Below are 17670 nucleotides of genomic sequence, written 5' to 3'. Positions count from 1 at the left end.
TTCTATATATATTTACATTTACTTAGTAGGCAAGAAAAAGGGTAGTAAAGGCTTGTGAATTTTAGGTCCCAAGATTAGCTTGGTGCTGTAGGAAAATTTTCTCTAGAGATGAGCAGATGCCTTGGAAACGGGGAGTCTCCCCTCGCTGACTGTCAGGAAAGTCTGGAAGGCTCTGTCTGTCTGTCTTTCTGTCTGTGGTATAGGAACCCAAGGCTTCCTGCACTGCTTTGTTTCTGCAGCTTGAGTGGTATCCAGAGACCAGCTCACAGTGTTCCGGAGCTCTGAGTGTCCAGCCAGTTGGGCTCGCACTGGACTCGCAGCATAGAAGCCAGGAGAATGATGTGACAATTAACATAATTGTTATGCCAACCAGAAAGTAGCTAATATTCATGATTTGGAGTCTATTGGCTAAATGCTAAGGCTAAATACCATCAAAATTTATGGGAAAAGTGCAGCATTCTTATTGCTTAGATGAAATGAAGGGGTAAAACAAGCCGATACATAATGATTGTCTGAAAAAGAAAGCACAGGGTAAGAGAAGCTAGGAAAAGCCAAGCGACTTTCTTAAGGCTTCACGGTTTAGAAGAGAGTGAACCTTCATGTGTTCAACTCAAAGATACAGCACCTCAATGACCAGATCCTCCACTCCATTTACTGATGCACTGGACTGGGGGCTCTATGAGTGAAACAGAGGCCCTTCAACAATCACATAAGGAATTAAGCTGTAGCATGGTGGAATTTGAATGGAGCCTCTGAGAACGAATTAGTTAGATGAGGTCATGAGTACAAGGGCCTTCCCGATGGGATTAGCATGTTTATAAGAAGAGTTACAAGGGAGACACATGTCCACCATGTGAGGACACAGAAAGACAAGGAAAGAGTGTTCACCAGGAGACAATCAGATGGTATCGCTTTGTGTGTGTGGGGTACTTGGAACTAAACCCAGGGGCATTCGACCTCTGAGCTACACCCCCAGCCCAATTTTTGATTTTTGATTCTTTATTTTGAAACACGGTCTCACTAAGTTGCAGAGGGCCTCACTAAGTAGCTATGGCTGGCTGGCAACCACAATCCTCCTGGCTCAGCCTCCCAAGTACTGGGATTATAAGCGTGTGCCACCATGCCCAGCTTTGGCTGGTATCTTGATCTTGGATTTTCCAGATTTCAGAACTGTGAGAAATAAATGTCTGATCTTTAAGTCACTTCATCTATGACATTTTGTTGTAGCAGATGAAGCAGACTAATACAACTCATCTGCTGGTTTGCTGTAACAATAGAAGAAAATAATACACAGAGTCTGGTTGGTAGTGGGCCTCCAACTCATGTCAACCTTTTTCTATGGGTTTTAAAAATCTTTGTTTTTTGTTTGTTTTAGAGGCTGAGAGTTGAAACCAGGGGCATTCTACCTCTGAGTTGCACCCTCAGACCTATTTTATTTTTTATTTTAAAATAGGATCTCACTAAGTTGCAGACAACCTCTCTGTGTTGCCTTAAACCTGCAATCCTCCTGTCTCAACTTCTCAAGTACTGGGACAATGGGTGTGTGCCACGATGCCCAGCTCAAATCTTTTTTTTTTTTTTTTGTCTTCTTCCCCTTGCATCTCCTTTGGAGGCTTACTATGTCCCAAGCATTTTACATTCTGCATGTATTATCTTATTTATCCTACAAATCAACCTTATGCCATTGTTACTGTTTTCATCCCATTTCACTGCTGAGGAACTGAACGCCATGAATTTTTGAATGAATCCTATCCATAACAGAGCTAAGATGTGACACAACTGGGATGTTACCAGGAGCAACCTGATAATGCAGCCCTACCTAGTCTTTCTGTTACAGTTTGATGCTTTTTCTGTTTTCTCCACCATTGGATCTGCTCACCATTCATTTCCTCTCCAGCTTTCCTCTATTCCAGCTGTCTGTCACCACCCTCATAGCTACAGATTTCCTGTCCTAACTACTTGCTCCATTGGCAGAGGACCAGGTTACAATGATCAGGGATGCTACCTTCAAGGAGGGACCCTGGAGGCTTCTGCCAGACTGCCTTTGTGAAAGAAAAGAAGTACCTGTTTTCCCCCAAACCCTAAAGACTTGATTTATCCAGCCTCTGTGCATCTCCACAACTTCCTCAAAATGTGTCCCTCTTTTTACAGAATCAAAAATCTTAAAAAAGAATACACAGGAAAGCATGAAAAAGTGGAAGCTTTGAAAGGTAATAAAACAACATTTTATGTATATAGGTATGTATGTATTATGGTACCAGAGATTGAACCTAGGAGTAGTCTACTTCTGAGCTCTCTCCTCCCCAGCCTTATTTTTAAAATTTTAAACAAGGCCTCACTAAGTTTCTGAGGTCCTCACTAAGTTGTTGAGGGTAGGCTCAAAGTTGTGATCCTTCTGTCTCAGCCTTCCAAGTAGTGGGATTACAGGCATTCACTTCCGCAACCAGAAAAAGAAAAAAAAAACATATTTAACATGGATATTTGATTTAGTGACTATGCTTTGCTATTATAGCAATAAGGAAGGAATTAAGAAGAGATATTCCAAATATTATGACTCACCTTAATTCAAACACATTATGCTTTTTTCCAAGTAAATAAAAAAGTATATACAAAATTTAAAAGTAGCGTGCACTATCTAACATGGGTTTGAAGGATATATGATAGCTAATAAAATTATTGATTTTCAACTAACCGGATGTACCAGTCCTAAAGATATCTTTATTATAGCCAGCCTTTCAGACTAAATTACTCTTACCCAAAAACCTGTTGCTCACATAATAACTTATCATAGGTGATTACACAGTTGTAAAATGTTTATTATATGACATAAAATTTTAAATGGAGAATGTTAAGATTGATTTTATTTTGAATACTGGCAGCCATTACATTCATGCTGAGAGAAATTTCAAGAATTTCAGAGACTGGAAAGTAACTATGGAGGTTCAGAGTGTAATTTTTTCCAAATCGTGCCAGGTCTGGTATTTGACATCTATGAAGGCCAGATCACAGCCCTCCTGGGCCACAGTGGAGCTGGGAAGACCACCCTCTTGAACATTCTTAGCGGGCTGTCAGTCCCAACAGCAGGTGAGAGGACAGTTAAAAAGGCATGCTCATCGGCAGATGAATTAGCTGTAAATTGTATTGCTTTTACCATCAATGATTTTGTTAACTACTTATTACTACTATTTTAGAGAAAAAATTTTAGAACTTGCCTTAAACATTACACATCTATGTATTGAAGCATTGTATGGCAACCTATCAATAGGTATTATTGTTATATTTTTATGGGTCAGCTTAAAATTAAGCTTTAGAATTTTTTAAAGTTAATTCTTTCATGTAGTTATACTTATTCAAGAATATTTTTGTGTTTTAACTAGTTCATAAGTAGCTTTGTGACCATTCAATTTAAGTAATTGGCATTGCCAATAGATCAGATGCTATACATTCTGGCTATTATTTTTTTTTTAACCACCGTGTTACTGCTTACAGGCAAAACGTATGTTAAGTGAATCTAGTAACTTACACACATTGTTTTCCATTTTAAAGTATCCTGAGTGCAATGAGACACCTTGTCTGGATGATAACTCTCTACCTTCTGCTTATAGGTTCTGTCACCATCTGTAATCACACACTTTCAGAAGTAGCTGACGTTGAAAGTGTCAGGATGCTCACTGGAGTGTGTCCACAATCCAATGTGCAATTCGGCTTTCTTACTGTGAGAGAAAACCTCAGGCTGTTTGCAAGAATAAAAGGGATTCTGCCACATGATGTGGAGCAAGAGGTACATGAACATATTAGCTGTCACACAGCCCTGAGAGTGAGCCTGCTTGGCTAGGAAACTCTCAACGCGTTTGTGTTATGTGTGCATAATAAATCATCTAATGTGCGGGCAGAAAATGATATTGTTTAAAAAATAAGCATCTTGAGTGTTTGAGTCAATATTCTTTATTTGGTTAGGTACAACGAGTTTTACAGGCCTTGGAGATGGAAAATATTCAAGATATTCTTGCTTACAATTTAAGTGGTGGACAGAAAAGGAAACTAACCTTTGGGATTGCCATTTTAGGAGACCCACAGGTAAGTTGAAGTAAAACTACTGGTAAAGTTAGGTCAAAGATAATAAAACGGTTGCATTAGATCAAACAATTTGCAAATGATAATGTAAGATAATTTTTACAATAGCATATTAGGCACTAAGGTATTTCTCCCCAGTGCTTTTGAAAGCATAATGCTTTTTAGAAGAGTCTTGCCTGAAAGGGAAAACTTACTTTTCTACTGTTCAGATTTTGCTATTGGATGAACCAACTGCTGGGTTGGATCCTTTTTCAAGGCACCGTGTCTGGAGTCTCTTGAAAGAGAAGAAATCTGACAGAGTCATTCTCTTCAGTACCCAGTTCATGGATGAGGCTGATATTCTGGCTGGTAATTTCTCGTTTTCTTTCATGTGTCTTAGCGTAAAATCAGGGACCGGTATGAAAGATGAGTAGACATTTTCTGTAGCCGTATCTCACTGCAATGGGCCAACATAGGGGAGTTCTGCCTTCAATCATTCGAGTGTCTGCATCTCAGAGTACCTTGTCCCATGGATATATTCTGATCTCAGCAGAGCAGCAGAGCTAGTAAAATATATACTATGTTCTCTAAGGTGTATTATGTTTGATTCGGTATGGATGGTGCTTAGCTTGGAACAGATTGTTTAGGCATGTGATAACGTGTGTGTGTGTGTGTGTGTGTGTGTAGGTTACTGGGGATCGGACCCAGGGGCATTCTGCTTCTGAGCTACAACCCTGGCCCTTTTTAATTTGAAACAAGGTCTCACTTGCTGAGAGTCTCACTATTCTGCTGTGACTGTTCCTGAACCTATGATCTTCCTGTCTCAGCTTCCCAAGTACTGGGATTATAAACATCAACCGTCTCTCCTGGCATGTGTGATAACATTTTTTTAAAACTATCCTAGAGAATTAAAACAAAAGCAAAAATGATTTATTATTGAAGTTGTTGGAGCACTAAAAAAGTAGCTTGCATCTGGCAGAATTAGAACACAACTAGTTTAGTGCTTTGTGCTTCTAAAATACATTATTTATAAATGGAGTTACTGTTTTTATGAATAGTAAGGGAATAATCCCTGAGTGCAATTCATATTTTGGTTCTTTCTAACTAGACCGGAAGGTGTTTATATCCAATGGCAGGCTGAAGTGTGCGGGCTCTTCTCTATTCCTAAAGAAGAGATGGGGCATTGGCTACCACCTAAGGTATCGCTCTTGATGTCGAAGACACGTTGGGACACGCTGAACGCTAGGGCAGGCAGTACCAGTGTGTCAAAGTAGGTGGCACAGCTCCTAACTGTATTTCAAGAGAGCTGTGTTAGGATGAGGTCACGCCTTCTCTCTTTGTTAGAATGTAGGGTATGTGAAATTGTACTATGAGGATAATTAATCTAGGTTGAAATACAATGTTTAGAAAATACTTGCAAAACATGGTGCCTGCAAAAAGTAATTCAATGATATTTCAACTCTTTTTCTTCTACTTCAGAAGCTTATTTTTGTTCAAATATTGACAAATTTAATGCCCTCCTTTTTATTCTCTCTGACTTTATTTTTCCATAATTTTTTCCATCTCCTTTTCAGGATAATTATCATTATTAAGAAATGTCCATCATCTATCACTTGTTTAGTGTTGACTATGTTTTAGGAATTGCTAAGTAAAGTTTATACTTATAAAATTTATAACAAATATATTATGTACATTTTTATATATTTATAGATTGATTATATATTATTAACTGGAGATATATTAAATCTATGTATTTAATTTATAAATGTCTGTTTAAATATTTGTTGAATATATACTATGTAAGATATATTACAGAAATACAAATTTATTTACACATATTACATAATTTATATATAGAATACTCATATTATCATATTTAATCCACCAGGTAACTCTAAAAATATATTGTTATTATCCTTCTTTGACAAGTGAGGATACCACAAGCTAGAGAGTTTTAATATTCCACCAGTCTCACATTGTCTATAAGTGATAGTCTTTGGATTGAAATTACAGATATGATGCTTTTAGCTATACTTCCACTGAAATATCAATGCATATTAAAAATGCCTTAAATCTCTTTATCCCTAGTGGTTAAAGGCATCCCCCTATTACTTGCTCCAAGTGTTTAACCTCATCAGATTTACCGTTCCATCATCAGTGTTTGTCACAAATGAATTGAAAAGAGCCGCCCCCTGCCCTCTAGATGCGCTCCACGGCTGTCGCGTTTCTGCTTGAGGAAGTTCATCTACTCTGTCCTCCTCCGATCCACTTAACATGTCCAAATCTCTCCACTTTTGAAGGTTGTTTCTGAATGTATTCTCTATAGAGAGCACCCTCTTTTCCGAACACCTAAAAGCACTGCTTTAAATTGTTGCTTCAGACAACTTGCCAACTTCTTGGGTCCTCAGTAATTTCATTTATGAAAATAGCAGTAAGGATATCTGCTTTGTAGTTAGGACTAAGAAATATTGAATGAGTTCCAAGTACTTAAAAGTTGGTAAAGTATGTAACTTCCTTCTCCCTCGGGTCTTCCATGATATGCTATTTTGTATTATCGCCTGTTACAAGCTCCTTTAAAGAAGGCACTGTAGTCTTCTGATTTGGTAGCCTTCATAAGGATAAGCACAGGCACTTGTAAGCACAGACCAGGCTTTTTAAATGGATTTTTTGCAGGGGTTCGTATCATCAGTCAGTAGTGATGTTTGCGTCGCTCTCTCCCCTCTGTATGTTTCAATGGATGTGAATAACAGTGGTGTTTCTAAAACTCAGAACAGCTTTCAATTGAATAAATTTTGCATAAAATGCTGAATTTTTGCAACACATATCAAGGGTTTTCTTCATGAAGGGCCCTGTGCTGTTCTTTCATCTGCACCATTGATTCTATCTTTAGAAATTCTTTTGAGAGCTAGACATGATTTCAGCTGACAGATGAGAAAACGGACACTCGGGAATGTCAGTCCTGAGTTCTGGAACCTGTGTTACTATGGTATCAGAACCATTTTCTTAAGGACCGTACACATTACCCCCATATTTGTTTATCCACGTTCAAATCCAAGTCTTTACGGAACTCGTACATTACTGGGAAAGGAGAATTTAAGATTGGGTTTTTGAAGAGATGGAGATGAAATTAAGCTTTCTCCTCTACCTCACCCGACCAAGGCTTGGCTGACTCTCTTTTTCCTTCAAGTGACAATCCTTGATTTATCTTCTCTGATTCATCACCCCTTCTGCTATTTCCTCTGCCATATTGTATGAATTAAACAGTCTGGAGTATATTGGTATTATTACATCTTGCTTCCAAAAAATTATGCATTTTTGTCTCATAAATGTTAACCAGGCAACAAGCACATATTACATAATTAGGAAGTTGTTTTTGCAGATAGTGTTGAATAAAAATAACCTTATCTCACTCTTATTAAATGTCAGTTTGCATCTGAATGAAATGTGTGATCCGGAGAGCATAACATCACTGGTTAAACAGCACATCCCCGAGGCCAAATTAACAGCACAAAGTGAAGAAAAACTGGTCTATATTTTGCCTTTGGAAAAGACAAACAAATTTCCAGGTAACAAGACCACAGAATGACTGGGGATTGGTGGTACTAACAGTATGGGTGCTGATAGGAATGGTGGCTCGTTTAAACGCTTGCTAAGTACCTGTCACTCTGCACTGACTCATTTGACATCCCCAACCTCAAGGTCACTTCTACCATTAGTTCCTAAAATTATTCCCATGTCGCTTATGAGTAAGCCCAGGCACCTAGATAAATATGCTTCAAGTGCACCATGTGCTATTAAGAGGTGCATGGTAGCATCAAGCTAAAGTTAGGGTTACTTGAGAAATATTTTTCAGGAATGAAAGTATTCAGGGCAGGAAGAGGTCTGTGAAAATAGTGTCTGTGAAAATAGTCTGTGAAATAGCAGATGACAAGAGAGCACAGGGGACTTATATTCAACATATATAATACAGTCTCCATGACAGAATTCTATCTAAGTTATTGGACATAATTATGATTGACCTGCACCCTGCTAGGCATTCTAAAATTCCCATCTTTGCCACAAAATCAAAAGCCTGGAGAACCACTGGATTTCCTACTTTTCTATTGCATCTTCCAATGGGATGTACTAATTTCCAAGAGTTTTGAGATAGATGACTGATTTTGGAAAGGTAGGCTATAAAAAGTGTATCTACTGTGTTGAGTTCAAGAAATTTTCCAGCTTTGAAGGAAGGATCCTGAGGCCATTGTTGAATGCTTGAATGAACAATCCTGCCATAATTATGGTCTATAAAGAAACATAGATCCAGGCAATAGTATTCTTTATAGTGTCTTTATGATGATTAACTAATTTAAAACATTTAAATACACTGTCAGAGTATTCAGTTCAAATAAAGCACCTGAATCGATGCTTATCATGTAGGCCCTATGGCATTTCATCAGCTCTAAGACATTCTTCACCACTCAGAAAGAAACAGACAAAAATAATGCCACAATTTAAAATAATTTGTGATCCATCCTTACTTCACAGGTGTTAAAAGGTGATGAAATGTATTAATATTGGAATCAATAAGATAATGGTAGACTTAGGTAATGGTAGATGCATACACAATGCCTTTGAGAAAGGCATTATCATAAAAACTTTTTTATTCAGCACTGGGGATAGAACCCAGGGACATTCTACCTCTGAGTTACACTCCACACCCTATTTAACTCTTCATTTTGAAACAGATTCTCACTAAGTTATGGAGGGCTTCCCTAAGTAACTGAGGCTGGCCGTGAATCCATGAGCCTCCCGTCTCAGTCTCCCAAGTACTGGGATTAGAAGCGTGTGCCACCACGCTTTACTGAAAACAGAACTCTTTATGAAGACCACACAGCACAGCTCGATCTGATTGCTTATTAAACACATTCCCAAGGGAATGAACAATTTAGAGAAAGAAATAACATTTAGGTGGGTTTAAGAATTCATTATAAATTATAATACATCTTTATTTTTCTTTATCCAATACATAATTAAGTTAGAGGCTTTATTCGCCAACATCTTTTTAATATAAAATAATATCTCAGGAAGACCTGCTAATCCCTCATAAAGACTTACCCTATTTCAAGGCTCAAATGTAATTTTCTAATTTTCACACCATTGAAAGAAGCTGAAACAGAGAATGTTTGTAATTATAGTTTCCTAATAATTAAGCTTAACATAAAACTATGGATTTTTTTTCTTTGGAAAATATTTTTAATTAATAAAAGTTTATAATTAAGCACTTTTTATAATGTAATAAAATATCAAAACTCATTAAATAAAATACATTAATTTTTTAAATTATGTAATATTCTAATAATTAAAATAATATTTACATTAAATGTGATACTCAAGATAACATGGAGAGTAGCCCATTATGTAAATATGTTTAAAAATAAGGGATTATCTATATCAGTTTTTATTCTGATGAAAGTACATTTGGCCTAATACCAGAATTTTCTCTTTTGGAAAAGTATAATTGTTATCAATCTCATTATAAGTTATAAGTTATATTATTTTGATCTATTTTTGTGCCTACCTTTAGACCTTTACAGGGATCTTGATAGATGTTCTAACCAAGGTATTGAGAATTATGGTGTTTCCATGACAACTTTGAATGAGGTGTTCCTGAAGTTAGAAGGAAAATCAACTATTGATGAATCAGGTAAAGAAAAGAAAGAGAAAAAGACAGAGAGGGAGGGAGGGAGGGAGGAGAGAGAGAGAGAGAGAGAGAGAGAGAGAGAGAGATAGAGAGAGAGAGAGAGAGAGAGGGAGAGAATGGGAGAGGAGGAGGAGAGAAAACTCTTATTTTTCTGTACAATATTTTATCTTGAAAATATGCTTTGAATGGTGAGATTCTATTATTGTTGGTCTTGTTCTTGAAAAAGGTTAAAGCAGTGAAGTGTCCCTCTGTGCCTCTAGCAGTGTAGCAGTGTGCTACTCTAGGTCCTCATGAAGCAGACTATGAATAGTCTACAAGAACACTCAATACACATATATGGTGCTATTGAGAAAAGAAGGAATGTGTGTTGACGATTACTCTTTTTGCAGTGTTTTGAAAATGTTCTTCCAAGGTTTTCAGGATTCAGTTGGTGCTCAAAGGGGCTGCGGTTAGTCTGGTCGTCATCCCTTGGGAAGCATCTTATGCCTTTATATCTGACTGCTTCGAAGACATTTCTTTGTTTGTTTCTGATTTCTGTCATCTTCCTGTGTTTACGCTTTCTGTGCTCTCTATTTTTTGTTCTGTTTTGAATTGCTTAAGTATATTTAATCTTCTTTTCCTCTTTAATATATATATATATATGTTTCTTACTTATTTACTTATTATTTATTTATTTATTCAGTTATTTATTTTGTGGTACTGGGGATGGAACCCAGGGGCATTGTGCCTCCAAGCTACACTCCCAGCCCTGTTTTTTTTTATTCTTTATTTTGAAATAGGGTCTCACTGAGTTGCAAAGGGCCTCACTATGTAGCTGAGGCTGGCTGGCCTTGAACCACTATCCTCCCATCTCAGCCTCCCAAGTAGTGGGATTATAAGAGTGTGCCACCACACCCAGGTTTTAAATTTATTTGTATATATATGCATATATATACAACTATATATATGCGTATATATGCACATATAGAGATATATGCATATATATACATATGCATGCATATATATATATATTTCAAATGTACCAAGTATATATGCTTGGTACATTTCTTAGTGGTTATAATTAAACTCTGTGTGTTTGTGTAGTGCTTGGGATCAACCCCAGGGCCTCATGCTAGGTGAGTGCTCTATCACTGACCTACACCCCCAGCCCTTATATTTAACTTTTAATGTACAAATTTTTTTTAATTTATTTTTTATTGGTACAATGTATTCATACATCATAGTGGTATAAAGAAAATACTTTTGTAGACATACATGCACATCTCGCCCAGTTAGCCCCTACCACGATCCCTACCCCATTCCCTCCCCATCCCTCCTTCCCACGCTTGGCTTACTGGTTGATTGTACAAATTTTTATAGTTCTCTAAAAGTCTATTATTTTTCTCTAGGTTTCTTTTCCAAAGAAGTAAACTTTTATTTAGTTTTTAACCATGGATTCATTAGGAATTCTGTCTCTACCATCTTTATGTTCTTGGAGGGAGAGAAGAGGCTTTTGTAGGCACTAACTCTCTTGTTTTGGTCAGAAATACCCCAAATAGTTCATCTCTCACAAGAAATAGATTTTTATGACCTTATTTTTATTGGTTTACCTAGAGTAAGTCCTATAAAGTGGAAGAGGACTTTTTTCAGAAGAGACACGATTTTCTCTTATTATATTATATATGTTTTGCTTCTGTCCCATTTCTTCAATAGTTACTCCAGTAATGCCATGACTTAGATGACTTGCTCCAATACTTTGGGCTGAAAAGATGATTCGGGGAAAAGTTAAATGATGCACAATTAAAACGACACGTTATAAATGGCCTGTCTTATATCTTAGATCTTGGAATTTGGGGACAACTACAAAATGATGAGGCAAAAGACACAGAAAGCCTCACTGAGCTGGAACAAGTTTTGTCTTCCTTCCATGCAACACAAAAGACAGCGAGCGGCATGGCGCTCTGGAGGCAGCAGCTCTGCGCGATAGCCAGAGTTCGCTTTCTGAGGTTAAAGAAGGAAAGAAAAAGCCTGTTGGTCATGTGAGTATTCGAGCGTCTGGTTTGTGTACTCAAAAGAAAGATAAGACTGCCAGGCGTGGTGACACATGCTTGTAATCCCAGCATTCGGGAGGCCGAGGCCGGAGGATTGCAGTTCGTGGACAGCCTCAGCTACTTAGTGAGGCCAACTCAATGAGACCCTGTTTCAAAATAAAGAATAAAAAATAGGGCTGGAGGTGTAGCTCTGAGGTAGAATGCTCCTAGGTTCCATCCCTGGTACCACACAGGAAAAAAAAAAAAAAAAGATAAGAAAGCAAAACATAAAAAAAAAATCAGATAAAATAAATTCCAGTAACTGTATATGGTCTTTCAAACAGTAACAACAGAAAAGCATTTTTAATTGCTCATGTAGGTATATAATCAAAACAAATTGAGATTCTTTTCATATCACATACAATTTTTTTGTGCTAACCAATGGGATGCAGTACTTCTTCAGAATCGTGGGAATGTTAACATTTAATTCCAGTTCTGAGGACCCCATTTCCTCTTTCGTCCAGATGCCGGTCTGTATTTCAGCATTCTGCAGAGAAACTGAATGAATCAGACATAGATAACACTCTCTCGTATACATATGCAAATATATGTGTATATATATATAGTTATATTTAACTACACACACACACACACACACACACACAGAGTTGAACTTTAAGGAGTTGGCTGTCACTATTGTAAGAGCTGGCAAGTTTATATCCATAGGGCAAATTAGCAGGCGGGAATCTCAGGTGAGAGTTGAGGTTGAAGATGACAGGCTACACATGCAGGTAGAATTTCAGCATTTCCATTTGATGCTCTTGGCATCTCTGATTTAGCTTCATAGAGGCGTCTAGAAGCCACTGTAAGTTGCACGCACACCCCACCGCTTCAGCAGCTTTGTCGCTGAATTCTGCCTCCTTGTATTCTCCTAGTACAGAGAATACTAATTCATACTAAATGTTTATGAGCAGTCCTATGCAACACTCTACTGTTCAATGTTTTTATGTGTATTCAAGTCGATAAGACATGAATGTTGTAATACTCAGCTTTCTGTTACAGTAATGAAACACCTCAGACAATTGATGAATAATGAGAGAAAGTTTTGTTGGCCCACGGCTCTGGAGGGCTCGGCTCCAGACCAGATTGCCCATGCTTTGTTTCTTTGGTGAGAGTGTCACATCATGGTGAATGGAAGAGCAAAACATCTACACTGTGAGCCAGGAAGTGGAGAGGAAAGAAAGTGAGGTCCCACAGTCCCCTTTGAGGTCATGCCCCCAGTGACGTAAGGACAGAGCATGCGTTCCCACCTCCTAATGACCTACTGCCTCCTAATGGTGCCACCCAGGGGACCACGCCTTTAACACGTTGACCTTGAGGACATACAGCTTCCAAAGTAAAGCTTCAACCTGCTCAGGAGGGTGATTAGATACATACGCACTAAATAAGTGTAATACAAAAGACAATCCTATAAACCATAGATTATGTCAAGAAACAGCTCAGGGAGAGTTTGAATTTGATATAAGAGAATGGGACTAATTGAGCTAAGGAGAAGAATAGGGATGGAAATTTAGACAGTGGTACTGGGTATATGAGTCAACAGAGAATCTAAAGAACTATTATTAATCTAAGTTCATTGCAACAGAGGATGCGAGAGAAGTAAAAGTAGCCTTTTAAACATATTCTGTAGAGTTTGTGCTTTGGGGCCCACTAAGGTGTTTTTTTTTTTTTTTAATTTTGAACAGGTAGAACAGAATTCTAGGCAATGGGGGCAAATCATTGGGACCTACTTAACATTAGAGAAAACATAAACAATAATTTCAGTTAAAATTGATAGAAATTGGAAAAGAGATAATAAAGGCCTGTCTTGAAAATGGAAGAGGGATGACTGTTTCAGAGGCAAGCAGTAAAGATGATAGGATAGGTGAGACTCTTCAGCCATTTGAGAAGGAGACTTCAAGGGAGAGAAATGAATGGGAAACAATTGAGCTTTGGAGCCCAGGGGAATGAGAAAATGCTGTAGTTCACAGAAATTGGGAATGGGACAGGATAAGGTTTAAAGAACCAAGGGCTGGCTGTCAGAGATATGCCAGGTTTCAGCAGTGTTGATCAAGGAAGAAATGGGAGACTGAAATGGAGCAAGAAAGTGGGTATTGCTAGCCGTGGTGGCGCACGCTTGTAATCCCCGCTCTGGGGAGGCGGAGACAGGAGGATCGCGCAGATTCGAAGCCAGCCTCACTGGCTTAAGAGACCCTGTTTCCAAATAAAATATAAAATAGGTCTGGGAGTGTATCCTGGAGGTAGAAGGGTTTCCAGGAACCCCAGTTCCACCAAAAAGAAGAAGAAGAAAGAAAGTGGGTATCAGAGAGAGAATTCACTATCATAATCAGCAACATCATAGTCCTGGATGAAATGTTTAAGGTGGGAGTAGATAAAGAGAAAGACTAGAAATAGATACATAGAAACCATTTCTTTTCAGAAAGAAGAAAAATGAAGAAAAAGCATGATTTAAATGTTTATTGGTGTTTATAATTTATTTCTATCATTACATCTATTATCAAATCTAATACCCTACAAATTTGCTATTTTTTTTACTATTTTATCTTTTCTCACATATAGGTTATTGCTTTTGGGGATTAGCTTTTTACCTCAACTTTTGGAATACCTATTCTATGAGTTTTATAAAAAAAGTTTCTCCTGGGGACTGTCTCCAAATATGTACTTCCTTTCACCAGGACAACCACCACAGCAGCCTCTTACCCATTTACTGGTCATCAATAAAACAGGTGAACACAGAGCTACAATACAATATGTAAATGTTATTTCTTTTTAAATATTTTTATTGGTGCATTTTAGTCATACATCTTAATGAGCTAAAAATCTTGTGGCAATATACATGCACACATCACCCAATCAGCCCTTACCCAATCCCTAACCCCTTCCCTTTTCCTCCCGTCTTCCCATGCTTGGCTTCCTGATTGACTTTGGTATGTTTAAGTACATCATGTGCTTTAAAGAGTTTCCCTCTTCCCCCTCCCATCCCCTCAGATAGGTCACCTTCATCACTCCTCTATAGAATCCCTTCTTCATCTAGAGTTCCTCCGGTTACCCATCTCTCCCTAGTTTTCACACATTAGGGAAAGCATCTGATTTCTTATTTTTTTGTGACATTTCACTGTAAATGCCATAATTTTGTCCTCCTTTATGGCTGGGCAAAGTTCCATTGTATACATATCCCATAGTTTTGAAATCCATTCATCTGTTGAAGGACATCTCGGCTGGTTCCACAATTTGGCAATAGTGAACTGTGCAGCTATGAGCATGGTTGTCTATGAACATGGTTGCTCATGCATTAGTTTGGTATTTTGGTTTTCATTCTTTTTGGTAGATACCCAGAGGTGGTATTGCTAGATCATATGGTAAATTCATTTGTCTTCTTCTGAGGATCTTCTATACTGTTCTCCAAAGTGTTTGCATTAATTTGCAATCCCACCAACAATGTATTAGAGCTTCTATTTCTCCACATCCGATCAATTACAGTCTCTTCCTTCCTTGGAAGTCCTTCTTTTAATTTCCACACTGATTCCCATTTACTGAAGTAAATGTTATTTCTGTCAAGAGATTCCTTGGAAAATAGAGGATATGAAGGGAAAATATTCTAGAGGTTTTTAGAAAACACTCAAAAGGGAAAATAAAAAATTAATTATAAATGAAAAGAATAAGATTGGAGAGTTTGTCTTAAAAACACATTTTAAAGTTTACTTAAACCTTAAAGCTATTTCACCAAGCAACTAAAGGGAATGTGGGAAGGTAAATCATTGACCTTTGAGATCATTCTGTAGTATTTTGTAAATATTTCTATTGCTGGGTTTGGGGGACAAAAACAAAACTACTCCAAATATAAGAAGATGGAAGATTGATAGCTTCAGGAACTTCAAGTGTCACCGAGGTGTGATGGTGCACACCTGTAATCCCAGTACTTGGGAGGCTGACACAAAAGGATCCCCAATTTCCAGCTCAGCCTCAGCAACTTAGTGAGACCCTGTTTAAAAAAAAAAAAAACTAAAAATAAGATGGGGGTATAGCTCAGGGGTAGAGAGCCCCTGGGTTCAATTCCCAGTGTCACACACGGACACAAAAAATAATTCCAATGTTCATTAATAATATTTTTGTGTGTGGTGCTGGGTGGTAAACTCAGGGCTTCACATATGCTGGGCTCTACCATTCAGCTACATTGCGAGGTCAGTTTTTAGTATTTTTATACCAAAATGAAGGCTCTAAGTAAAGACACTTTATCCTACCCATGACATCAGAGTGCATGTTAGCATGGTAGCCCCAATTCTGCGTTTCGGAAGTCGACTGTCCTTGTAACAGCATGTCTTGAGTTGTTCTGTTTGCTGTTGTTTCTCTTAACCCTTGGTTTGTTTCATTTTTGCTCCCTCGGCTCTTCCCCTTTATGGTAGGGTCAAGCATTGATGACTTCATACGTTCACTGAAACAACAGCACATCGCTTTGGAAGTGGACACCCTTGGAGCTAGGAATGGCACTGACGAGCCCTCGTACAATGGCGCCATCATTGTGACGGGCGAGGAGGGGGTACGTGCACCCCGACTCATTCACTTCACCCCAGGTGGAACACACCATTGGAACAACTCAAATCAACTAGCCCCAAAGGTCACTTGGTGCAAATGGGATATTTCTCACTTTCATAGGAGACGCCGAGCTACCGTTATTTGCCTACAGCCTTCAGTATAGCAATGCATAATTAACTGCTGTAATGGTAACTGATTGAAATCTTATCAATTGGAGTCCATTTCAACCATTTATTTAAATCTTATTCTCAGTTGGAGCTGAGAACTGCCCAGTTTACACTTGGCCTTACTCTACAGTTTACTGTATCTCTATTCCTCTTCAGCCATCTTTATCACTTGCACAGAGTCCGTGTTGAGAACTGTGATAGCAGACAAATTGCTGTTTGGTGTCCGAAAGCTTAGCCATCTGCAGCTTGCCAGACCTAATTTTTAGAAACGATCTCCATGTGAACAACAAACTAGAAAGTTGCCTTCAGTCAAACTAGTCTTCAAATAGATCTGAAATGAATTAGTTTCCAGGAGGTATAAAAAATAGTTTTTAAAAAATTGCACCTAGGCAAGGTGTGGTGGTGCACACTTGGGAGGCTGAGACAGGAGGATCGCATAGGTTAGAAGTCAGCCTCAGCTACTTAGTGAGGCTCTCAGCAACTTTGTGAGTGAGGCCCTATTTCCAAATAAAATATAAAAAAGGTCTGGGAGTATAGCCCAGAGGTAGAAAGCCCCTCGATTCCACCCCCAGTACCTAGTTGGGCATGGTTGTACACACCTGTAATCCCAGTACTTGGAAGGCTGAGACAGGAGGACTGCAGATTCAACAAGCCGCAGCAATCTATCAAAGACCTGTTTCAAAACAAAAAATAAAAAATAAAATCGGGCATGGTGGCACATGCTTGTAATCCCCGTGCTTGGGAGGTGGAGACAGGAGGATCGTGCAGGTTCAAAGCCAGCCATGCTGGCTTAAGAGACCCTGTTTCCAAATAAAAAATATATAAAATAGGTCTGGGAGTATAGACCAGAGATAGAAGGGCTTCCAGGAACCCCAGTACCACCAAAATAATAATAATAATAATAATAATAATAATAATAATAATAATAATAATAAAAGGGCTGGGGATGTAACCCATAGGCAGAATGCCTCTATGTTTAATTCACATGATAACAAAAATAATATCACTAAACATTACTTCAGATAACTCAGTTAGATACAACATACTTGATTTATTTATGATTGCAAAAATACATTATTAATGCATTTGGGGCAATATAGATAATTTGCTTATTTTGTCTTTTGACAGATAAATAATCATATATACATATGTGTATATATGTATA

The 17670-nt window shown here is 38.1% G+C and overlaps 1 protein-coding gene across 1 annotated transcript in view; it reads left to right on the top strand.

The window, feature by feature from the left end:
• Nucleotides 1-17670, top strand: part of LOC308275762 (uncharacterized protein) — a gene marked incomplete at both ends in the record, with an annotated part of 129455 nt that overhangs the window by 92097 nt on the left and 19688 nt on the right. Inside the window, 11 exons of the mRNA XM_080714115.1 lie at nucleotides 2152-2210; nucleotides 2974-3084; nucleotides 3606-3781; nucleotides 3958-4077; nucleotides 4284-4422; nucleotides 5162-5252; nucleotides 7480-7619; nucleotides 9620-9739; nucleotides 11556-11754; nucleotides 14365-14531; nucleotides 16209-16342. Of these exons, the coding sequence (XP_080570241.1) occupies nucleotides 2152-2210; nucleotides 2974-3084; nucleotides 3606-3781; nucleotides 3958-4077; nucleotides 4284-4422; nucleotides 5162-5252; nucleotides 7480-7619; nucleotides 9620-9739; nucleotides 11556-11754; nucleotides 14365-14531; nucleotides 16209-16342 (1456 nt within the window). The remainder of the gene's footprint in view (nucleotides 1-2151; nucleotides 2211-2973; nucleotides 3085-3605; nucleotides 3782-3957; nucleotides 4078-4283; nucleotides 4423-5161; nucleotides 5253-7479; nucleotides 7620-9619; nucleotides 9740-11555; nucleotides 11755-14364; nucleotides 14532-16208; nucleotides 16343-17670) is intronic.

This window comes from Muscardinus avellanarius, assembly GCF_963383645.1.
Source record: "Muscardinus avellanarius genome assembly, chromosome: 16".
Lineage (NCBI taxonomy): Eukaryota > Metazoa > Chordata > Mammalia > Rodentia > Gliridae > Muscardinus > Muscardinus avellanarius.
Note: the sequence above shows the minus strand (reverse complement) of the source record. Positions and strands in the feature narration are given on the sequence as shown.